This window comes from Podarcis pityusensis, assembly GCF_964106645.2.
Source record: "Podarcis pityusensis genome assembly, chromosome: 12".
In the NCBI taxonomy this organism is placed as follows: domain Eukaryota; kingdom Metazoa; phylum Chordata; class Lepidosauria; order Squamata; family Lacertidae; genus Podarcis; species Podarcis pityusensis.
The window spans coordinates 930,363-955,155 of record NC_138037.1 but is presented as its reverse complement, the minus strand read 5'-3'; the positions used below and the strand labels follow the sequence as shown (position 1 = coordinate 955,155).

At 56.8% G+C, this 24,793-nt stretch overlaps 1 protein-coding gene across 3 annotated transcripts in view; it reads right to left on the bottom strand.

Annotated features, from left to right (window-relative positions):
• The window catches only part of AGAP3 (ArfGAP with GTPase domain, ankyrin repeat and PH domain 3), a 102,334-nt gene that overhangs the window by 2,878 nt on the left and 74,663 nt on the right, over positions 1–24,793 (bottom strand). For all 3 annotated transcript variants that reach the window (XM_080975409.1, XM_080975408.1, XM_080975410.1), the window contains 5 exons: positions 12,910–13,098; positions 8,878–9,039; positions 3,421–3,575; positions 2,749–2,839; positions 1,778–2,000 (listed from right to left, as the gene is read on the bottom strand). In XM_080975409.1, the coding sequence (XP_080831535.1) occupies positions 1,778–2,000; positions 2,749–2,839; positions 3,421–3,575; positions 8,878–9,039; positions 12,910–13,098 (820 nt within the window). The remainder of the gene's footprint in view (positions 1–1,777; positions 2,001–2,748; positions 2,840–3,420; positions 3,576–8,877; positions 9,040–12,909; positions 13,099–24,793) is intronic.

Genomic DNA, 24,793 nt, shown 5'->3' with positions numbered 1-24,793 from the left:
CTTTGACTCTTGAATGTTGAGGAAACTCCCCTTTCAGAGTCTCCGGGGGGTCTGGGCATCCTGGGCCTCACATCCCAAATGCCACCTTGCTAGTTAATGCGGAAGAGCCACAGCCGATGGGGGCCCTGCAACGTCGGTCAGAGGACGAGGGGGATAGCTGGTCCCTCCCAGGTGAATGGGGAGGAAGGACCTCAGTCATTTTGAGGTGCACAGGGAGTCCCCATTCTGGAACAAAATAAAAAAATTCCTTCCAGTAGCACCTTAGGGACCCATTAAGTTTGTTATTGGTATCAGCTTTCGTGTGCATGCACACTTCTTCAGATACCCATTTTGAGGCAGCCATATACAAACAGCCTGTTTTCTAGTTCCTCTATTAATCTGAGTGGAGAATGGGTGCACCTGGAACCATCCAGGCACTCTTGCTCTCAGTCACAAAATTGTAAGCAGCAACCTATTATAGATTGTAGAGATTATTATTAGTGACCGTTTTATTATGTTTGGTGTGACTGCACTGCAGAACCGGGCATTTTGCAAGGCAATTTTTTGCTGTGCAATAAAGAGATATTGACTGATCCCCCCCCCCCCCGAGTCCATGCATGGGTTTGGGCTACTGCTCCCTGGATGAGACTTTAAATGTTCGGTTTTCAGAAGTTCCTAAAAACCAGAGACGCCCATGAACCAAATTTCAGATTCCTAGCTTAGAATGTGGACTGCAAGAAGATCAAACCTCTCTATTCTGAAGGAAATCAGCCCTGAGTGCTCACTGGAAGGACAGATCGTGAAGCTGAGGCTCCAAGACTTTGGCCACCTCATGAGAAGAGAAAAGACCCTGATGTTGGGAAAGATGGAGGGCACAAGGAGAAGGGGACGACAGAGGACGAGATGGTGGGACAGTGTTCTCGAAGCTACCAGCATGAGTTTGACCAAACTGCGGGAGGCAGTGGAAGACAGGAGTGCCTGGCGTGCTCTGGTCCAGGGGATCACGAAGAGGCGGACACGACTAAACAACAACACCACTAAGTCTATGAACGTCCAGTTCTCAGACTACATGTGTTTGAGGTCACAGAGAAGTACTCTCGCAATTCTGACGCCCCTTTGTGAGTGTGTGCCTTTTGGGGCCTTTCAATCTGGCAGGTCCGAGATGCAAATCCACGCCTTCAAACAGTCAACTCTTCCTCCTGCAACCTCCACCCTAAATTTACAGCCTTCTGGTTATCGCAAACTGGCTAGATGTTTGTCCCAGCAGCAGGTGCTGGGGGAGGGGGAGGGTGCCCCCCGCCAGTCCCTTCAGTTTGCTAGCCTGCTGCTTCCTCAGTTTTGTCAGAGGGCAGCTGCCCCCTCACCAGCGCAGGAGTAAGATTCAGTGGCCAGGCTAGTTGGCAGCTTGCCCTTGGCCTCGGGCTGCCAGATGTTTTGAGCCTCTCCTCTTATTTATTGAAAAATGCACACACCACTTTTTTGTTTGCCATCTCAAACAAAAAGCAACTCCCACTTGACTGGAATTCCTTCAGGTTTCACCCCTTTTTCTGAGCTTGGTCCTGCCCCGCCCCGGGAAGGGATTCTTCTCCCAGCCTGAGGCTGCTGCCCCAATCCAACACAAGCACTAGGGAAGTGAGAGGACGGGGGGGGGCACCTCTGGCCCCCTTTCTAGAACCAGGCACAAGAGCACCTTCCCCCCACCAAGCGCATGGAGGCCCCCAAGGGTCAGCCGCCTGAGTGGCGAGTCCGGGAGCCCTGGCCGTAGGGGGCGCAGCGGCCTCCGTCAGGCGCAGCCTACCTGCAGCTCTCCGGGGGCGGCTTGGGGTAGTTCTCGATGGCGCCTTCCCACACGGAGTTGGCCAGTGTGTTGCCGATGGCCGTCATCACCATCACCAGCTCCAGAGGCCAGTCGTCCAGGTCGAGGGAGCGCACGCGAGAGAGGTGCGTGCCCAGGTTGCGGTGGATGCCGGAGCACTCGATGCAAATGAGGGCGCCCAGGTTGAGGCTGGCCCAGTCCGGGTCTGCGGAGGGGCAGGCAAATTAACACCTGAAAGGGACCCCCGCCCTCAGGAGCCTGCCTGCCTGCCAGAGAGTGGCTTCTGCTGGCTCCCCCTCCCTCTCTCCCCATAGAAACCAAGTTCAGGTGAGATTTAAGGGTCCAGACGAGGGCAGGGTGTTAGGGAATGCCTAGAGACCCCCCCCAAAGGACCCACTCAGCACCCCAGGAGTTTCTGCAGAGCCCCCCAAGAGTCATCTGCACCTGAAGCTGACTTTCCCACCGTGTCCCTCCCTCCGACCCAATACCTTTGGGAATGGGTTAGGACAACAGCCCCCTCCCTGCCTTGGCTTTTTTTTTTTTTTGCAGGGCACCAGACTCCCCCTGCCCATGTTTGGCTTTAGACAGAGATGCGTTTGGTGAGGGCTGACCGTTGGCAGCGAGGAATCATCGCAGGGCAAAAGCGCCCCTCCCAGGCTGGGCCGGTGGGGGAGAAAAGGGTCTGGGTGGGTGGGGGCATCCTGGCTGCAGCAGGCAGCTGCCAAAACCCAAAAAGCACTTTTGGCGCAGTGCTTTCAGGAGCCGCTCTCTTCTGTGGGATACAAAATGCCCAGAGTGCCCTGGGCACACACTGGCAGAGAGCTTTCCCTCACCCCCCAAGGCAACAGTTTGCCACCTCCGATTGCTCTGTCCAGATCTGTGGAGGAGCTTCTGTCAGCAGGAAAAGACACCCCTGCTCCTCGCCCCCCCGCCACCGCCAGGCCATCACTCACTGGGCGCATCGCAATCCACACAGAAGCTGTTTCCGCGCACGGTGCGGATGGACTGCAGAGCGAGCGCATCGCTGTGGCTGCCCAGGCGAGCCTGAAAGAAAGGCAGACATTGCGTCCTGTGAGGGGTTCCTGTCTCCCCCCATCTGCCTCCTTCCTGCTCAGGGCCACTGGGAAAGGAGGGGGAAGCAACAGGAGAAAGCCAATACACAGGCTGCAGGGGCTGAAGCGCCATCACTGTGACCAGCCTTGCCCAATTTCCTCAGGCACCATGAATCAGAACTGCCAGGATCTTTGGACCTGGATGCTTCCGCCCCCCCCCCCCCGCTTTCAGATCTGCACGTGGACCCCCAGCAGTGAGAGAAAGTGAGTTTGCCCATGTGCAAGGGCACTCCAGCATCTGGGTCCTGCCTCGAGGGCCAGGTGTGCTGTGGGCGTCTTGCAGGTGCCAAGCCAGAGAGACCCTCCTCAACCCAGACAGAGGTTCTGCCCCAACCCAGGGCTCTTCTGCTGCCCCTGCCCTGCCCTCACCCCATTGCTCCGCCTCTCCTGTCCCCCTAGGAGCAGGGCAACCCCACACCCCTGCTGGCGAAAGGGGATGGCAACCTGGCCTATGATCCCCTCCCGGCAGGCCGCGGATCACAGCCGCTTTGCCCCCCCCCCCGACAGACCTACCTTGTTCTTGCTGCTCTCACAGCCCTGGAGACTTGCCAGGATCTGGCTCTCAATGGCTTGCACCCAGAGCTCCCTCTCCTCTGCCGTGGAGGCCTCAAAGAGCCACGACTGGCCCGTCAGAGAGACAATGACAAACTCAAAGGACTCGCCTTGCTCTGGAGGAGAAAGAGCGGAGAGGCTCGCTTGAAATGAATAACCACCCGACTCTTAGAAGACACCTGAAGGCAGCCCTGTTCAGGGAAATTTTTAATGTTTGATGTTTTATTGCATTTTTAATATTTCATTGGAAGCCGCAAAGAGTGGCTGGGGAAACCCAGCCAGATGGGCCGGGTATATATAATAAATTATTATTATTATTATTATTATTATTATTATTATTTGAAGAGGGCTGGGCGGATGGCAGCTGCCAGATGGCCAAAGCAGGCAAGCTCTTTCTCCAACCCAGTCCCTTGTCTCCAGCAAAGGGAAGACACATCACAAACCTCGTTTCCTGGAGGAGAGTCGGGTGGTGCGAGGGATGGCAAAGCCCCCACGCTATTCAGGCTCCAAACCTTGACGTGCAGCCCCTGGCACTGACTCCCAGGCAACCTTTGTCCCTCTATTACTCCCCTCCTTTAGGGAAGAACTTAATCCATTTCTACCCCAGCCTAATCTTCAGATGGGCAGCAATAAAGTCCCATCAAATGCAACACAACTACTCAACATGCCGTGGTGTGTATGCAATGTTGCAAGCTGCCCCTTATGAAGGGTGGTCTATACAGTCCGAGTGATGCTGGGGGAGCACAGATCCAGCCCTCTCTGGGCAGAAGGGTCTCTCCCCACGGCTTCCACGGACCAGGCTCAGCACAGCTGGCCTAGACAAGCATCATGCATGGGCAGCAGCAGCATCCAGCCAACGGGTCACAACCCAGAAGTGCCTGGTGGCCGGATCCAGGCTGGACTGTACCATCACCACCAGCCTAGGCATCTTGGGGAGAGGCAAGGAGAAAGATGGACAGAGAAAGGTGGCCAGAAGATGGGCAGCTTGCAGGGGCTGTCGAGGGGGGTTCCCCCCCAGGGCAGATGCCTGCCCAGCTGCTGCTGCTGCTCCCGCCCTGGAGGGGAGTTGCCGGGGGCCAGGAGTAATCATCCCATGCGATGCCACAGCCCAGGCTCCAGCTCATAGCAAAATGATGTGTAATTCCCTAATTAGTGTTATGCAAATAACATCCTCAGCTCCATAATGTGGCTTCCTCACTCTCTGTGAGAGACAGACAGGCAGCGCAGAGGAAAAGGAGTCCTGCCTTGGGAGCCAGGCCCCTTCCCCAGACCCCACGCTCCCTCGCCCCCAGGGGCACCTGGCTTGCTCCCCCCACACCCAGTCAGGTCAGGCAGGGGCCTCCAGGGAGGGCCCTTGGGAGCCCCCCCCCAGCTCCAGGGAGCGCCTCTGCGCCTGCCAAGCCACAGGCCTGGCACAAGCACCATTGTCCCTGCAGCTGCCCAAGGCGTCCTTCCTGCAGAAGCAGGCAGTCCTCCCATCAATGGACCATTTGCCTGGTGGTGGCTGGATCACGGAAGCGAGCTGGAAGGGTCATCCAGCCCAACCCCCTGCAATGAGCCCAAGGACAGGCTGCTGGATCAGGCCCATGGCCCACCTAGTCCAGCCTCCTCTTCTCACAGTCAACCGGAGGGGAACCAGCGAGCAGAACAGGCGCCCCAGAGTCCTCTCCCCCAGGGGGGTGGGAGCCCAGAGCCCGGCCTCCCTCTCCAGATGGCGCCCGCTCAGCCAGGGGTTGGGGCTCACAGCTCCCTCCTTCCAGCGCCACTCCCTCCCCCAGTGCATCATGGGAAAGCTGCCAAGGCTTTAAACCTGTTGCCCACCCACCTCTTGAGGAGCACAGAGAGACAGCTGGGGTCAAGGGAAGAAAGCCCTGGCCAGGCCTTCTCTTGGCTTCCCACACCTCAGTCTCTGCCCTGAGCATCTCCTTGTGAACCTTTCGGGCCCCAAGGACTGCCAAACCCTTCCTTGTGACTGCCCCCCTGTCCAGCAGCCTGTCCTTGGGGTCAGTGCAGGGGGTTGGGCTGGATGACCCTTCCAGCTCTGGATGTCCCTTGCCCATCTCACCCCCGCAGCCTGTGTCTGGAACAGAGGATGTTTCTGTGCCATGAGGGGAGGAGGAGGCTGCCTGGGCACCCTCCCGCCCCCCCCCCCGGGTCCTCTCCATTCCTGCGGGACTCCAATGCGGAGAAACAATGGGGAGGGGGAAGAGAGCTCAGCGCCTTGCCATGCAGCCCCCCCCCATTTCAGTGCATTCCTCTGGGCCCAGCAGCTCGCTCCCCCCTCCCCAAACTCATTAGCTCAGTGACTGACCAACTGAGAAATTAGAGGAGCATTTGGGTAATTTGACGAGAGACTGGGATGGGCTTCTGCGGAAAGGCTGGCGAGGGGGCCGCGGGGGGCTTGGCACGGAGAGTCTCCTGCTCCGGATCTCTCGCTTGCCGTGGGGCTGGCCAGGAAGGGTGTGAGAAGGGGGGAGGGCTAAGCCACGTCCGCGTGTGGCTCCCCAGGAATTAGTGGGCAGTGGAATGAGCGAGTGCGTCTCTTGATTATTTTTTGATGATGTTTCGCAGGCTGAACGCTCTGAAGTACTCCCGAGCAAGCCAGGCAGCCTCCTTGCCGCGGCAGCGGCTGCTAATGGGTGTTAACCCCGCGACCTCGTCTCCAACGCTGCCTGGGCAACAAGCCCTCCAAATGAGAGGGAAATTAGCAAGGCCACGAGGGGAGCAGGGGAGCGAGGCCAGGCGCCCCCCCGCCAAGCCAGACCCCCCTCGCCTGCACCTGCTCCCCAGGGCATCTTCCGAGGAGGGAGCACGTGCCGGAGGAGTCCCGGGGGGATGTCCCTCAGCAGGTGCCGTGGGAGGAGGGAGAGATCCGCCACCCCACTCTCTATGGGGCTGGCCCCATGCCACCCTCCGCTGCTCCTTGGCAAAGCACCTGCCCTCTTGCCTTCTTCACGCCAGGGCTGCTGGTGCGAGCGGGATCTGCAGCCGGGCCCCCCATGCCCAGGGAGCCCCACGAGCGAGGCTGCCCCCTGGCATCATGGCAGCCCCTCATCGCTCGGAGAGGGACTTGGCACCTCCGCAATCGAGCAGGCGTTGTGGGGGGGATGCACGAGGCGGGCGCCATTCGTAAATGTCATCGCGCTACCGCCTCATTTTGCAGCTCATTAAACCCAATATTCCTAACCTGTATTAGTGCATCAGGGACAGCCCCCCTCCTCCCCCCTCCACCCCACACTGCCAGGCAGACGGAGGGAGCCCACAAGCACACGGCTGAAGGCCGCCCCATGGAAACGGAGCGGGGGGGCCCTCACAAGTGAGGAGTGGGGCCTCCCCCTAGCACAGCCCCTGTGGTTGGCGGACAGGCCAGGAAGGGGCAGCCAGAAGCAGGGGGTTGGGGGGCTGGAGAGGGGAGAGAGGGAGGGGGCATGGCAGCTTCCTAGCTTGCCTCTCCATTGCAGGAAGTGGGGAGGCAAGGTTCCCAAAGGGACATGGGGCAGGGTGGGGGGCAAGGATCCAGCAGGGCTGTCAAGGAGCAGGAGGAACATGGAGACCAGGCGTAATCCCTGGCAGTCTGGTGGGGGCAAAGGTTCTACGACAGGCCCTGACAGGCAGCATTAATCACAGCCACCGCCCCAAAGAAACTCTTCGCCAGCCCGCCGGTTTCCCTGCGTGGGCTTCGCGACAAAAGCACATCACTGGGCTGCTGCTCAGGAAGGTGCTGAGGGGCTCCCAGGCCGGTGCCGAGCCCCTTGCCTCCCTCCTTAAGCCCAGGAGGACTTCTTCATCGGCCAGGGACAGACAGACAGCCAAGGGACCCTGGCCGGGAGGAGGTAGCTGAGGAGGAACCCTGCCCCGATCCCTCGCACCCCAGCCCCACCGGCCACGTTTTGCTCCCAGGAGTTCAGCCGCCACGCACCCAGCTGGTCGGGGAGTTTGCAAAAGTTGGGCGGGGGGGGGGGGGCTGCTCCGCCGCCCTCTGCCACGGCTGCCTGACGCGCCCCGGTGCACTTTGCAGACGCTCCCTGAGCAGTTTGACACAGTGGCGGCGGCGCCTCGCTCTTTAACATGCGGCCATGTAAAAAAGCAACAGCTCCGTGCGTGATTTATGATACTTCAGAACAACGAAGATTCAATTGCGCCGCACGTCCTCGCCTCTGATTACCTCCTAAATGAGATAAACTGATGGCAATTCATCCCGAGACCTCACCCACTCTCCCAGGGTGCCAACCTGAGGCACTGGGGCCTGCCTGCCTGCCTGCCTGCGGGGAGCCCCCCTCCCCAGCCCCAAATGCCTCTTCCGCTGGGGGGAAAGGGGGCCCTGGCGTGGGATAGGGGGAGGGGGATGCAGGGAGCCAGCAGATTCCTGGGCGCTGCAAAATGAGGAGCAAGCAGAATGCCAAGGGGGCTTGGGGGCCCCATCAAGCCGCAGGAAAAGAAGGTCGGGTCTGCCCTCCCCCCCAGTCTGCCCCAAATCGTCATTCTGCACAGCAGGTGCAGCAAGGGATAAATGGGTGCTGGAGTTGAGAATGCAAAGCCCCCCTTCACCCGAGAGGCCCTGGGATGTTGCCAGAAGGAGCCACGGGGGTTCCTGAGCATGGGAAGATATCCACTAACCAATGCAAATGCCTTACCTCTGCATTGCCAGCAGGTCAAGGGGGGAGGAGAAGGCCTCAGCTCAGTGACCTGCACCCCTGAAAGCCTCTAAGGATGTGCTAGACCCCTGGGATATTGCTACGGTTTAACTCAGCTCCCCTGGGACACACAGCTCACAAGCCTAGGCGAGGGGAACAAACACCCCCCCCCCAGGCCAGGCATGGCACAGACCAGGAGGAGACAGACTCAGCTGAGGTCTCCCGCTCCCTCCTTGAGGACTAGCGGCCTCACTGTCAAGGCAGCAGATATTTATTTCTTCCACCCTGAACACCACTTCTAATGGATATTTATTTCTTCCCTCCTGCACAACCCAAGCTGCCCCGCTCAAGCGAGAAGCCCCTTCCCCACAGACCCCGGAGGGAAGGCTGGGAATCGTGCCGGGCTTTCCTGGGAAGCACAACGCCCCTGCAGGCAGGCCCCAGAAAGAGGCAGGAAGGAGGGCCAGGCCTCGAGGCTCAGGACAGGCCCCTGACCGCTCTCAAGGCCCTCCCAGCTAGGCGGCAACAGAAAGGACTCTGCACATGCTCTGGAGGCTGAACAAGGATTCACAACATGACTCCTGCACTGTGGGGGCTGGACTAGGTGCCTCTTGGGCTGCCTCCCAAATCTACAGTTCTGTGATTTCACGCAGCCTCCGAGGAAGCAGCAGCTGCTTGCCTGGGACGGAAGCCCCCACTCTGTTGCCCTCTCCTGGGGGCGCCTGCGCCTTGAAGGGGGAATCAGGCCCACCCTCGCCCTCCCCAGGCAAGTTCCCCAAGGTACCTTCGGCCACCGTCCCAGCCCCGTCCGGCCGGCTGGTGCCCGTGCTCTTTTTCCGGCGATGCTTCTTCCTGTTGGCGTGGGGGGACGGTGGGGGCTCCAGCTTGGGGCTGGCGGTGCTGGACACGTTGGGGCTGGAGCTGAGGGAGTCGGCGGTGCCGTTGGCTGGGGGCGGAAAGAGGAGAGAGAGCGTCAGACGCGCCGTCCGCGGCACACCCACCCTGCCAACCCCCAGGCCCCACGCAGGCGGGGTTGGTCTGGATGACCCCTGGGAACCCCCCAACTCTACAATAAAAGCAGGCAACCTACCCCTCCACTACCTTTCTGCCCCTAGGAAGGCATCCCCCCATTGGGGGATATCAATGCCTCCCCTGCCCCCCACCGAAAGGGCCAGGCCACCCCCCCAAGGGCAGAGCAGATCCCCCCCCACCAATGGGGCAGGAATGGGAGGGTCCCCGCGAGCGCCTTCCATATCCCTGCCTGCCATGCGCCAAATTTATCCTCAATCATACTGTTCCTTACAATTAATAGCAGAATTAGAAACAATCAGGGAGCTGGCTAATTACTGTCAATTAGAGTGCGCTAATCAAGCTCCGATCACACACACACGCACACACGCCGCCGCAGCTCTCACCATTAAATGTCAAATTTCATTAGAGACCAGCAACAAAATCAGAAGCCTGACATTCAATTCCAGCCGCGGAGCAGAGAGCGCCGGCTCCCAATCAGCATAAATGCGGAAGCCCCCCCGCCAGGCGCTCCAGACCCCCCCGGCCCAACCCCACCCTCCTCGGCTAGGGAACCCGGGCAGTGCTGCCCCTGCACCCCACAAGGGCAGGGGCTTTGGGGGGGGGGGCTCCTCCAACTCCAGAGAGACATCGGGCTCCCTTCACTGGGAGTGGGGGGAGTGGGCTGCCCCCGCCCTTCTGCAAACAGACCCCCGGTACAAACAGCAGGCTCACCTGCGTTACTAAAAAGCCCCCAACGTCCCACCACCCAACGTTCATTTTGTAAACCGCTTTGAGGTTTCCTACAATCAAGGGGCGTGCAAATTTTATGAAATAAAAAGAATGAAACCACATCAAGTTGCACTGGATTAAATGCGCAGGGTAGGAGCCGATGTCCTTAATGCCAACTGTTTGTGAGGAGGACTTTGCCCCCCCCCCCAGAGTTTGGGGGAAGCCCCTCTTGCTTTGGAACCCCTGCCATGCCAGGGGGCAGGGGAGACAGGCAGGTGATGGGCTGAACTTCCTTTGGATCCTGCCCTGCTCAGGATGCCCCCTTACCCGCCCCCCCGGCTGCAGAGGTTAGTGAGGGATTCAGGGCCCCGCAGAGACAAGCCAGCAGGGCCTCAGCCACAGGTGGAGAGGGGCAGTGGGAAAGAACCCCACACAGAGCAGGGAAAAGGGGTCTCTCTCAGCCTCCTCTGCAAAGGGAAAGGGGCCTGCCCACCCCCCAGCCAGGCCCAGGGGGAAGCAGGGGCCCAATCACACTGGGGGATCCTGTCCTTGGGCTACAGACTCATCCGTGCTCAGCTGTGGGGCTCTGGCCACAGGAAACGTCTGGCCATGGGGCAGCCCCATGTGTTGCAAACCCAGCCAGGGCCAATGTGGGGAAGGGGCAGAGCTTGGCAGCAGAGGGGCTGCCCTGCAAGCAGGTCTCAGACACACACACCCTAGGCATCACCGTGTGGTGCTGGAAAAGGCTGCTGCCTGTCCATGCAGACACCACTAGGCCAGACGGACCAAATGCTCCGTCTCGGTATGAGGAGACTGCCTCTCTTCCCAGCATGGCTGCATGAACTGGCCCCCTTGCCGGGGGGCCTGGATGGAGCCCAGCCACGGGGACCTCACCAAGTCAGTGGCTTCTGGGCTGGCGTCCGAGTAGAGGACAAGCCCTGCCCTTCCTATGCTGGCCCTGGAGGATCCACAGCCACGGCGAGTCGTGCAGTGCCAACCTCAGAAGGGCTCCTGACCCCTCAGCCCTCACCCAGGACAGGCGCCTGACTCACGGCCTCCTCCCCACCTCTCTCCTCTGCCGGGGCCCTTACTCCTGCCAGTGCCTACCAGTCCCGGGGGCCACACGCCACCTCTGGGACCAGGGGAGCAGGCACTGGGCATCCTAGGTGGCAGAGAGTTCCTGCCCTGTTTGCCAGCCTCCCAGAGGCATCTGGCTGGGCACTGGGGGAAGCAGGAGGTTGGGGCAAATGTGGCAGGAGGCTCTTCTTATTGCCAGATTGGGGGGGGGGAGGCCTTTCCCAGCCAGAGGGCCACTTTCTCTTCTGGGGGCATGTGTGGGGCAAGAATGGGCAACCAAAGTGGGCTTCATCAGCTGGGCAAGACTCTGCTGACGCCCACCTGTTAAGCAGAGCTCAAGGACGCCTTGCAGCCGGGCAAAAGCTCCCTAGGAGAGTGCAAGGCAGGGCTGGGGAGAGGCCCAGGGGCCAGGCGGAGAGAATGGGAGGACCACATTTGGCCCCCGCGTTTCCCCGTTCCACTGTTCCGGCTGTTCTTCTTTCCAGAGGTTGAGGACCGTAGGCAAGGAGGGGGGTGTTTTGGAAACTCTCCCACACCCAGGGGGACCAGGGTGGAATTCGACACGGATGCAGCCCCTGCCAGGGCTGCAGGAAAAGCCCTGGGAACAGGGCCATGTGGTAGCGGAGGGCACCTCCAAGGTCATCCAGACCAACCCGCCTATACGGGAAGAGACTCCTCACCCCAAGCGACGCTCACGCAGGCAGACCGGTGAACCTCCCCATCTGCCAAGGGCTCCCAGAGCCGCAGGGGGTCTCCGGCCACTGTTTGCCCCTGGCCTGCTATAAGGACACCCTCCCCTCACCGCCAGGGGCCAGAGCCCCACTTCCTCTGCTGTTGCCTCCGGCCAGGGCAGGTCCTGGTGGCGCAGGCAGGGTCCTCCCCACCTGGGCGATGGGCGAGGAGCCCTCTGCCATGCCCCACATCCACTGGCTGGCTGGCTCCCGCCCGCTCCCTCGTTCTCTCCCTCTCTCTCTCTCTCTCTCTCTCTCTCTCGCTCTGCCCCATCAGCAGTAACAGTCTGATTAATTCGCTTCCAGCAGGGAGCTGATGGGGCCAATGATGGAGGCGCTGCATCAGGCGCGCCGAAATTGATAGTTTTTCACAGTTACAAATGAGGAGCCTCCCCAGCTCCAAATGGCGGCGGCGCAGTCGGACTCCGGTAATGATCATAAAGAGGCTCTCTTTAAACTGCGAAAGCCCCTGGGAGGGAGGGGGGGGCGGCTGCCGCGCTAATGAGAACGACAAGGGGGCGAGCAGGCATGGAAATGGCTCCTCCACTCTTGATGTGCATTTAACTGCTTTTTTAGTGCGGCGGCAGAGCCAGGAAGCACCGAGTGATGGATGCCGCACAGAAGCATTTATTTTCCAATTCGGCAAAGTGGCTACGTTGGGAAATGTATGAATTATTTTAATTCACTCAACTGTCCTGAAACACCCGTGCAGGAGGGAGGGAGGGGGGAGGCAGGAGAGATTTTTTGCTGGGGCTCCTGCTCATTGCAGCCAGCCAACGGGTCCAGCACATCCGCAGGCAGGCAGGCAGGCAGGCGTGAGAGGGTGGCCAGAGCCTTCCCCTGGGAGGCAGAAGACCCTTGCTGCCTCTCTGCCCCTCCAGGCCTGACCTCCGACCTCCCCTGGCCCTGGGCAAAGTGGGGCCTTGCCTGGGGTGGCCCCTTTCCCCCTGCCTTCTCCCCTTCCCAATCCCTGTGGAAACACTTCGGGGCCCCAGGCTTGGAATAAAGAGCAGGACATGGGGAGGGCAAAGAGGAGTGAGGCGGAGGGGACCCCCACCTTCCTGGGAGGGGGGGCAATTTCTGGCCTGCATCATGGCAGCAGCCCCACTCCATGGGCTGAGCTCTGAAGACAGGGGCTGAGAGACGGAGGGGCAGCTGCAGGGGCAAACCGCAGCAGGTCTGCCCACCTCCCACAGCACAAAACTCGCAAACCCCTTCCCTTCACCCCCCCTCCACACACACACACACACACGGCTGCTGCCACTCACCTGGGTTTGGGGCGTTGCTAGGCAAGACGACGGCCTCATTCCACTGGTCTGCGCTGGAGACAGAGTAGGAGCGCTGGTGCAAGCCTGCTCCCCCGCCGCCATCCGGCTTCAGGCTGAAGCCCACCAGGTTGGTGCCGCTGCCCGAGCGCTCTGAGTGCAGGGAGGTGCTGCTGGCCGAGTGGGGGGCGCCTGCAGGAGAGAGACAGCCCCGGGTGAGGGGGAGACCCATCTGGGCGTGTGGGATCTGCAGCGGAGGGATGGAGCCAGACCCAAGGATCTGGGAGGCCACTGGGGCCTCTGAGAACAAGAGGAGGGCAGGCGGAGCCACCATATTTGGGCATGGGGGGCTGGCTGCCCTGATGCCCCCCCCCCCCCATTGCTTGGAGCTCCAGTCCTTCTGCACGCAAAAAGGCACCTTTGCTCCTAAAGGCTACAGGTAAGCTGCTAAATGGCGCTGTTTTACGATGCCTGAAAAACACCTGTCGAGGGCAGCTTGGGGAAACAGCTTTGTTGAGTCACGCCAGCTTCCCACCCCAGCCACCACCAAAGCGGGGCAGCAACAAGCTGTGCCCCCCTCCCTCTGCCCCCAGTATGCGGTCCTTGGGGCCACTTGCCCGAGAGGCCAATCGCAGCTTCCTGTGGTGGGGGAATTCACAAGGGAGCCAGCAGGGAGCTGGGGCTGGGGGGGACAGAGAGAGGCAAGGGCCAGGGTGAGAAGGGGGCTACGTTCCTGCTGCCCACAAGTTCTGACCTGCCTGTCTGCCTGTGCCTGTAGTGGCCAAGGCACCCACCTCTGGCCTGGCACCTCCTGACTCATCTGATGGAAAGGACAGCAGGAGGGGCATCAGTGGGAGACAGACAGACAGACAGACAGTGGGGTCCTGTGAGGGATCAGCCTGACCCTCTGGCCAGAGAACCACGGAGGGGATATTGCAGAGCCCTTCAGGATTCCCTCTTTGGCACTGCCAACCCCTTGGCACACAGGAACTCTCACTCTGCCAGGGTGTCCCGGCATTTATATCTTCTTACATTACGGGAACGAAACTTTTGGGAAGAACCAAGCAAAAGCCGTCAGCGCGGACGCTGCTCCCCTCCCATTGCACTGCGCAAGGGGGCCAAGCAGCCCCAGCTGGCCAGCCCATCGCCTGCCCCATTTCAAGGAAGCCCCCCCCCCCATCTTCACAGCCCTGGGCACTTCCAGAGAGAAAGTGGGAGAGGACAGCCACTTCTTCTCGGCCCAAGACTGATCCCGGAAGGCAGGGCCTGGGAGACAGAGGACCACGGCAAGGGCGGCAGGGAGCCACAGGCTGATGGGGAGACAAGGGGGCACCATCCTGGCTAGACTCCCTCCTTGGAAGGGGGCGGACTCTCCTTCCCTGAAGGTTTTTAAAGAGAGGCTGGATGGCTGTCTGTCAGGGATGTGTTGGCTGTGATTGCTGCATTGCAGGAGGTTGGACTAGATGCCCTTTGGGGGTCCCTTTCCAACCTCTAGGATCTCGGAGCTGGGGGGAGGAGAGAGGCTGGGCCAAGGCAGCCCCCGAGCCCCTGCTGCCCACCCCACACAGCTGGGGCTCCAAGCAACCGCAGCTGCTCTCAAGCCAAACCCGGCCAGAGCCTTGTGGTCCTATAGAGAGCAAGCCCCGAACCTGACCATTGCCAGGAGAGGTGTAAAGGGGTCTGGGGTCCGAGGGGAGCCTTGCTGCTCTGCTGGCCCCATCCCCTGCCCCACCCTGGGATGAGTGACAGGGCCGCCCGCTCTCTGCTCCGCTGAGCTCCCCCTCCCTCTGGCGGTTCAGCGCCTGAAAAACACGTGTAAAACCATGACACTGACTTTGCCTCTAATTAGCCCTTAATTTACAAGACATACTCGGAAGGGTAATTAGCTGGTGCTCGGCTCCCGGCTGCCACATCCATCTCTCTTGCTGCCTTGCCTGGCAGGAGGGGAGGGGCCGCAGCAGCGGCAGGCAGGAGCAGCCATGGTCAAGACCCCCCCAGCCAGAAGCTGGAGACGACGGGGAGCCACAAGGTCCCAGCCAGGGCTGCCAGGGAAGGAGATTCACTGGGGCAGCAGATCCCAACGTTAATCTTCCTTCCCTCCTTGTTCCTAAGGCAGAACTTCTCTCGCCCCTTCTTCCCTGGTGGGGAGAAGGACAGCATTCTGGGGTCCATCTCAGGGGGCAAAATGTCTTGGACCTGCCTCTAGCAGCAGGAGGAGCAAGAGGAGGAGGGCAGCCTTCTCAAGACCTTGACTCCCCCCACCAGCCACCCTCCCGCCTCTGGGCAGAACAATGACATCGTGGGCACAGGCCCTCTGGAATGCCCACCCGGCGTCTCCCGGCCTCCCACTCCTGACTTCCATCCTAGCGCAAGGTGCAAATCAGGTCTTATTTCACTGGCTCAACAGGCGCATGAGTTTTATGCAGGGAGAGGGAGCTGCCAGGGAGACTAGCCAGGCTGGGTTTTCACAAAAGAAATGGATAATTATAATAGTAATAATAGTAATAGTAATAATAATAATAATAATAATAATAATAATAATAATAATATATTATACCCCGCCAGAAGCAGAAGCTTTGCTACCTCCAGCTGGGGATGTCAGAGTCCGGCCATTGTGCCCATGAGCCACCGAGAGCCCTCCTGTCCAACCCTCTTTTCCAGCCACCCAAGCGGGAGCCCACCACAGCTTTCTGGGGGAGCAAATTCCATCGTTTAACTTTCTTTTTTCTGCCCTGAATCTTCCCACATTCAGCTTCCTAATTTGGAAGTCCACCTGAGATAAGCGTCGTTCCTGTCTCTCCTTAATTTTTTTAAAAAGGACCCTGGTGTGGGATTTGTGAAGAACTCAGGTGAACTACACCTGCTGAGAAGAAGAGCTCCCAAACTGCTCTGGACTAGAATGACTCAAATTTGTCACTCGCCTGAGATGCCAGACAGCCAATACCTGCGACACACCTGGCTGGGGGGCTCAGAACATCAGTTAGGTTAGCTGAAGTTCTGTGCTGGGCACAGAAAAGGAGGGCCAATGCCCTGCAGGCAAGGATGCCCCCCCCCCAACAAGCCATTGTTAACAGACATTCAGGTTCAGTAGGGGCTCGTGGTGGGGAGGCAGGAGCCAAGCTGCCAGCAGCTCATCAGCCAGGCGAGGTCACTGCCTGGCGCTGAGGGGGGCAGGCAGCAACTTGTGTTCATGGCGGCAGCTCTCCCTCTGAAGGATCCCGGTCCTTGGGAGCTGGCATGTGCCAGGCAAGGCAGGTGGAGCAGGGGGGCTTGGGCAGAAGGAAGCTGGAGGCTGAAATTGCCCATCGGCGGCAGCAGGGGGAAAGGGAAGGGGGCACAGGTGCCCACACAGCAACAAGCTCATTCTGCAGTGCTGCAGAAAATGGGCCCAGCACAGTCCTCAGATGGAGGTCCAAGGGGGCGGGGTGCTCAGAGGACTCGCAGGGGCAGAGCCTCCCCTTGAGTCCCCTGTTCAAGTTTCAAATGAGGAATTCTGAAGAAAGTGCACAATGGGTCACACAACACCCCCCCCCACATTAGTTTGCTGTCGTCCTTCATCCATCCAGCCACTCGCTGTGCCAGTTCAAGTCCATTTCCATTGATGGGGAATCAGTCTCTGCCTTCCCCTCCAAGAGGGGGCCTGGAGTGTGTGTTGGGCGGCGGCGGGGGGGGGCAGGTGGAGGCTGTGGAAGGACAGCTCACTCACTGCACCCCCTCTGGGCTGGGCTTTGCCGACAGCGCGTTTGGGAGCAGCAGCCAACAAGGGCAGGAACGGCAGCCCCATGTGCCCGTGGCAAAACAGGGGCCAACAGCAAAGCATTACGTGGAACCCCTGCCAGGCTCCCTCCCTCCCTGCCTGTCACGCCAGGAGGCCCGACGGTTGACAGACAGAAAAGGCCCCACAGCGGCCTCTGGAAACTTGGAGCCACCCAGTTAGCCCGCTAGGAAACTGGCAGGCTCCAGCCACTGCCCAAGGCACCAGAGGGTCCTTTGCCATCGTTCTCTGCAGGTCTCCCGGGAGGCAGCTGAGGGCCAAGAGCGGAGGGGAGGCCTTCTCTTGCAAGGCTCTGGGGAGTCAGGAGGGAGAGAGGGAGGGAGTTTGAGCAGAAAGACACCTTGGAAAGCTATTTCACAGAGCTGTGCAGCTGGAAATGGCATGGCAGGCAGGCGAGGAGTCACTGGAGCAGCCCCTGAGTGTCAGCCCATCAGCACAGATCTGGGCGCTGGGAAGGGAGCAGCTGGAAGCCAGACTCAGCTGGCAGAGACAGGGAGGGCCTTGCTGAGGGAGAGGCCCTGGGACAAATGACCCCCACCCTCCTCTTTATCCTCCAGGTGAAGGCAGGAAGGTAAAGGTAAAGGGACCCCTGACCATTAGGTCCAGTCGTGACCGACTCTGGGGTTGGGGCGCTCATCTCACTTTATTGGCCGAGGGAGCCGGCGTACAGCTTCCGGGTCATGTGGCCAGCATGGCTAAGCCGCTTCTGGCGAACCAGAGCAGCGCACAGAAACGCCGTTTACCTTCCCACCGGAGCGGTACCTATTTATCTACTTGCACTTTGACGTGCTTTCGAACTGCTAGGTTGGCAGGAGCAGGGACAGAGCAACGGGAGCTCACCCCGTCGCGGGGATTCGAACCGCTGACCTTCTGATCGGCAAGTCCTAGGCTCTGTGGTTTAGACCACAGCGCCACCCGCGTCCCTGAAGGCAGGAAGAGGCTGTGCCAATTGTCTTCTGCTGCTTCAGAGGGTGGGACCCGAACTAGCGGATTCAAAGGAGAAGAGATTCTGACTAAACCGCAGAGAAAACTTTCTGAGGGTGAGAGCTGTTTGCTGGTGGGATGGACAACCTTGGAAGGTGGTGGGCTCTCTTTGCTTGGTGGTTTCGGAAGTTGGTTGGCCACCTGTCAGGGATGCTTCGGCTAGGATTGCTGCATCGCAGGGGGTCAGACTCGATGACCCTTGGCAGTCCCTTCCAACTCTACAATCTTGATTCTAGGATTGCTCACAAGGGCAGAGCCCGATAACTGCTGAAACACATGAAGGCAGCTGATGGCTCTTGCTCCCCTTAGACGGGCTCTCTCTGGCAGAAACGGGCACACCTGGGGGGACCAGCTCACCTTGAGCTCCTTGGCGAAAGGTGAGGGGCAAATGCAGTAAAGGAAGCAAACACCTACGAAACCCCTCCTCCAAAAAAGCCAGCCTTGTGGGGCTCAGGGGCTTAGCTTTCGATACGATATCTTTATTGTCACTGCCCCATACGGAACAATGAAATTGAAAAATCTACATAAGACATTCGAAAACCCCTAAAAACTCTGAAACCCCATTTTAAAATACAACATACTACAACACAATATACTCCTTATACTGCATTTAAAACCAGAATTGCATTTGGGTAGAAGCTGTTTCTCAGGCAGCTAGTCCTGGTCTTTAGAACCCTGGACCTTCTTCCAGAAGGCAGAAGCTGAAAGAGATCATTTCCGGGTTTCCAAGCTGTGTCTGATCGAGAGGGACAGGAGATCCTTAACAGGACATTGTGCTCTTTGTTATCCTATGATGCTCATTTTGTATCAATTGTGCAAGTTGCTCCTCAACTAAAACATGATGCACAACAGCGCAGGGAGCTGCCTTCTACTGACACCCACCCCCCTCCGAGGGGCCACCGATCCCAGTCCGGCCAACACCCCCTGAAATTCCCCTGGCGTTGCTGCCAGAGACCTTTTAAGCAGGAAGTGCTCTGAGAACTGAGCATGGCAAAGCCTGAACCCCCTGGCCTCCGCCACTGACCAGACTCCTCCCTCCTAAGGCAGGAGCAGCGTTAGCATTGACGGCGATTCATTCATTGCCTCCTAAACCACAGTCCAAGTTGATTCACATATAAAATAAACAGTTAAAAACACAAAAAGCCTCAAGCGCACTTGTCTAAAGCCCTAACAGGTGAACAGTGGTGGCAAAGACCCATTTCTGCAGCTGGCAAAGCCTGTTGCGAGTCGAGAGGAAAAGGCCCCTGGGGGCAGGAGGGGGGAACCTGGACCCCTCCCCCACCCTCTCTTTATTTACTTGACCTGTGCCCCCTCCATCAGTGGAACTGGCACTATCCCAGGCACCCCATAATACCCTTTCCACATTGGCAAGAACTCAACGATTCCAGAGCTACCCTGTGGAACTCCCTGCCTCTTGACATCCAGCAGGCACCTTCACTGGACCTTTCAAAGGGCCTGCTAAAAATATTCTTGCTTAAACCAGCCTCCCCAGACTCTTAGAAAGTTGCTGTGAATCTTAATTTTGTGTGTGTCTTAAAACTATTGAAATGTTATCCTGCCATTCTCATTTTATGCTTTTGCAAACCACAACCAGGCAGTGTGCCATTTTACGAAATAAAAAAAATGGAACAAATAAAAATGGAGACCCTTTCAGAATAAAGAGCGGAACAGTAATCCTGCCAGGGAGTGGCGTTTTGTGAGGAGAGCTCCGCCGCCGCCAGATTGCTCTGGATGACCGAAGAAGCAGGCGCTGGAAGGAACACATGCCTTTAATCTGTTTTAGTATTTTAACTTTTGCATGCTTTAAAGTACAGCTGTATTTTCATCTTGATTTCCTTCCTTTATCCTTTGTAAACCGCTTTGAGGTTTTGGTTTTTAATAATCAAGCAGTGTACAAATTTTTATGACACAAATCAAAATATAAAGGTGCAACTCAATATGGAGGCCAAATGGCCGAAATATTGGGAAATTCTGGAACAAGATGGAGACAGATTAAAATTGCAGAGCTTTGAAAAATTGAAAAACAGAGTGCGAGATTGGCTCCATTATTATCAAATAATGGAGGCATACAATCTGGACAAAAAAGTTGGGTTTCCAGGTGGAAAAATCAAAATTGGAAACAGAATTGTTAGATCCAAAAATCAAGAATTTGTCAAGAATGTATAACTTGCTGTTGAAATGGAATACTCAAGATGAAATGGTGAAATCTGCTATGATTAAATGGGCACAAGATGTTGGACATAACATAATGATGGCTGACTGGGAACAGTTATGGACCACAGGTATGAAATTTACGGCATGTAATGTCCTAAGAGAAAATTTAATGAAAATGATTTATAGGTGGTACATGACACCAGTCAAGCTTGCAAAAATTTATCATTTGCCCAACAATAAATGTTGGAAATGTAATGAGACTGAAGGTACATTCTTTCACCTTTGGTGGACATGCCCAAAGATTAAGACATTCTGGGAGATGATCTATAACGAAATGAAAAAGGTATTTAAATATACCTTTCTGAAGAAACCAGAGGCCTTTCTCCTGGGCATGGTTGGCCAATTGGTGTCAAAGAAGGATAGAATTTTCTTTATGTATGCAACAACAGCAGCAAGAATACTCATCGCGAAGTATTGAAAGACACAAGATTTACCCACTCGGGAAGAATGGCAGATGAAGTTGATGGACTATATGGAATTGGCGGAAATGACTGGCAGAATCCGAGACCAGGGAGAAGAGTCGGTAGAAGAAGACTGGAAAAAGTTTAAAGACTATTTACAGAAATACTGTAAAATCAATGAATGTTAGGACAATGTAGGAATGAAGTTATATGGCTTTAGTAGAAATGTTATAAGGAATTAAGTATAAATAGATTAATAGAGTATTAAAGGGAAAAATAAGGTTAGAATGTGTTAAGATAATTAAAGGATAGAAAGCAGAGGAAGATGGAAAGGAATTGCTGAAACAATTAACAGAAGTGGAATACAAAAAGGGAGGTGTGAGGAGGTCATTGAAATAAGTGAATGAAAGATAAGATATTGAAACTGTTTGATGTGTTTTAAACTGTTTTTGTTTTGTTTTGTTAGTTTAATGTGTTAGTGTTATGTATTGTTTTTGTATTGTATTGTATTGTTTATTTTTTTTGTAGTGTTTAAATTGTTGGAAAAGGAACAAATATTAATATATATATATATATATATATATAGGTGCAGCCCCCCAAGAATGAGCGGCTGGTGCGAGCCAGGCAGATCTGCCAAGCAGACCCCCCGCTACACAGTGGTGAGGCCGCTGCTGGTGCCTCCCAAACTCAGGCCCCCTCCGCCCCCCCGGAGGATGGGGGAAGTTTGGCAGGACCCCAGGGAACAAAGCCAAGGGCCCAGCCAAGGTGTGCCAGCTCCACGCTCAGATCACCACCTGAATTCTTAAAGCAAAAATAAAACTTTAAAAAGTGGGGGGGGGGGGGGAGCTGAGGGAAGAGACACCTTTTCTCTCCTAAGCTTCTTTTCGTGACCGAACCCGCCCCCCCCCATGGCAATCAGGGCCCAGGCAGAAAACAGGTGCCTGTTCCCAGCGCCGGGCGCAAGGGCACGGGGAATTTAGACAAGGGAAGGGGAATGGCAAGTGGGAAAGGATGAGCAGCCCCCCCTCCCCAGCCGCAGCTGCAACCTTCCAAGTCAGAACTGCTGCCTCGTGGCCTTTGCTAGCCCACCTCTATGGGCTGTTTTTCAATTTTACAAAACACACGCAGAGGCGGACAGAAGAACGAGTCCCGACCAGAGAGGAATGGAAAAACAAGCAGAGGGACTATGCCGAAATGGCAAAGTTGACTGGGAAGCTCAGGAACCCTAGAGGACAACAACTTTTAAAAAGAATGGGGGGAAATTATAATCTATTTAGGAGACCACTGCAGGCGGATGAAAACATCAGCAGGATTTTAATCTCACTTGTAACATAACAAACACTATAATATGGATGGATTGATTACAGAATAATATGCAGTTTTAAATGTAAATAATAGGACCCATGAAGGGGATGGGGAGAAGTCTGGAGATTCAGAGTAATCTCTATATATGGATGTGTACAGTCATACCTCGGGTTGAAGTAGCTTCGGGATGAATATTTTCAGGTTGCACTCCGCGGCAACCCGGAAGTAACAGAGCATGTTACTTCCGGATTTCGCCGCTTGCGCATGCACAGATGCTCAAAATGCCATCACACGCATGCACGGAAGCGGCGAATTGCGACCCGCGCATGGGCGGATGCACGGATGCGTTCGCTTCTGGATGCGAACGGGGCTCCGGAACGGATCCCGTTCGCATCCAGAGGTACCACTGTATTTGGACTGTTATAAAATTATATTTGCAAAATCAAATAAAAATGATCAATCAATTTTACAAAACATCAAGAGATCCATGGATCTTCCAGGCATGGATTCAGCGAAGAGAAATGAGTCCATGCCAAAGGTGTGCCTCTTGCTTGGGGCAGGTGTAAAAGAGACACACCTGAGTTAAGGGCAACTCCCATCAGTCTCAGTGTCATGTAGCCCTTGGGCTGATGGGAGTTGTAGTCTGGAAGGCGCCAGGATGGGGAAGATGGCATGCAGTTCAGCAGAAGAGCTGAAGGCACTGCTGCTCATCACCCATTACATGACGGAGCGGTTTAATTCTCCGAGCCTTCAAACTTAAAATGCAACTTTCTACAAGATTATAAGGTCTGCAGGCTGCTTCTAACCCCCCGCCCCCAAATAACACCTTCCATTTATGTATGATGCACAGCTGGGTTTGCTAAGGAGTCATACACTATATCATTGCATGCTTTTAAAACAGTAAAGGCCTTTGGCTAATTAAACCATCTATGGCCTTTTAGACTAAAATTTCATTATTGTTGCTGTTATTATTATTTATTTGCATTTCTGATAGATTTCAACACAAGAAAAAAAATACTTTACGGAGGGGCGGGTAGGAAGGGCACAGCTAATGGGGCATTTAAGGAGGCAGCAAAGGGAATGTGCAGGGAAGACCAGGGCTGCCTGGACACAGAACAGGGGCTGGCCAAGATCCAGTGGGGAGCCACATAGACATTTCTGCCAGGAGAGGAACTGTTTTGCAGTCATGCCTCACACCTGAGGCCGCTCAGCTTTGGCAGGGAAGAGACCCCTTGAAGAAGGCTGCCCCCATTCCCAGGGCAGGGGAGTCCAGAGACCCCTGCTTCCAGAGGCGAGGGAGGGGTCTTTGCTCTGCCTGCCGGCCCCCCGCCTCTCCCCCTGCCTCAATGTCATCACCCCCGTAGTGAGCAGCAGAGCAGCAGCCAAACAGGTTTCCCTTTTCTTTGTTAATTCTTCCCTCATTACATTTGAAATTCCACAATCAGTGTGCACTGTAATTGTCGAATTTGATGCTAATGATTAATGAATTAAACATGGATCCATCAATTAGTCCTTGGAGAATAATTCTGCATAAAGCAGCGGATAATGTAATTACAGTAACAAAGATAATGAGATGTTAACATCGACAGAGCCCGACGTGACATGATCACAGCAGGCAAAGCAACCGGGCTTGGGGGAGCCAATCGCGCTCTCTGCCCCTGCGGTGCGGGCGGGGGGACGGGGGGGCAGGGCACGTGCCTGGCCGGGGCGAAGGGCAGAGCACATGCCAGCCATGCGCGCTTAAGAGGGGAACAATCAAGCCAACGAGCCAGCCCCACGCGCACCAATGACGCCTCGGGTGGAAGGGCAGAGCAAGCCCCACAGTCCGGATGCACTCTGCCCCCCTCCACAAGGCCCAAACCTCTCCTTCCTCTGGAATCCAGAGCAGAATTCCAGACACGCACCAGGCCAGGTGAGGAGCAGACCCTTGTGGAGCCCGGGCAGGCATCCTGACCCGTTCCCCTAAGACCTTCAGGAGGAAATACACCCTTCCACCCTCCCACCGACTCCCTTCCAGATACACCGAGGTCTCCTCTTCCTGTGCACCAAGCGCCCATCTGCGTGCCATCCCCCTTTGCCCTGCCAGGGTGGCAACATTGTGGCACTGACTCTGCACAGCCCCGGGCACTCCAATGTTCAGCAGCAGCAGCACCAGGCAAGGGCAGGGCATGGCAGAGGCTGCCTGGGGGCCCAGCCCCAACCCATCTTTGGCAGGGCATGTGAGGCTGGCCGGGACCTGGCTCCGAGCTGCAGCGTTGAGAGGCCCCCCCAGAAAGCCAGCTGGAGGGAGCTGGAGCCATGAATGCCAAACATGCGCATTGGAGCAGAAACAACAAGGAGATTTGTTGTGGCTGCAGCTTTTGTGGGATCTCTGAAAAGATTCCGCCTCCAGCGGCCAGTGGGGACTCCATTTCCATCGCCACCCATTAAGACCCTGGCCTTGCCCCTCGGTCAGAACACCAGATTTCCTCTTCCAAAAGATTTCTCCCCAGCTGCCAACTCGCCAGACTGAAGGGAGAGGTTCAGCAGGGCTGGCAGGGGAGGCGGGCAGAGCTGGGCAGGCGCCCCGAGCCGGGGAAAACCGCTCCTTGCCAGCACACTCTGTCCACCCACCACCCACCTGCAGGCAACGGCTGCGTTCGCCCGAGAAACAAAGCCCCCACTTTGCAAACTTCCCAACTTTGGAGGGCTTGGATGCTCAGCCGTAATGGGGCTTTAATGCTAGTTATTTGCATTTAATTAGACACTGAAAACCGTTAATAGAGCCGGCACTTTGCTCATCTTCTCCCTTCCCTCCATCACTCCATCTACATTCCATTAGAGGAACATTTGAGCTGCGAAGTCAAGCGCTCCAAAGTTGGGCAGCGGCGGCCATCCTCTTGCCAGGGGGTGGGGAGCAGGCAGCGGGGGTGGGGGTGGGGAGAGAGACAGGGGCTGGCCTGTAGCCCTGTGGCCCGTCCTCCTGCAGGCACACAGCAGGGGCAGGCAAGGGGCGCCCAAGAGAGGCTGCAGATCAAGGGAAGGCAGGTCTGGGCACTGGCAGGAAGCCGCAAGGCTCCTTGCCAGGTTTGGGCAAAGGGCATGGCAAGGGCAGGCAGCCTCTCCTGTGGGCCTCTGACTGCACCTGCACCTCCCCCCCCCCGGGTCTTTGTGCTTTTGGCTCCCATATGCCAGCCCCACAGCATTTCCTGACTGCCCAGGCCACGCT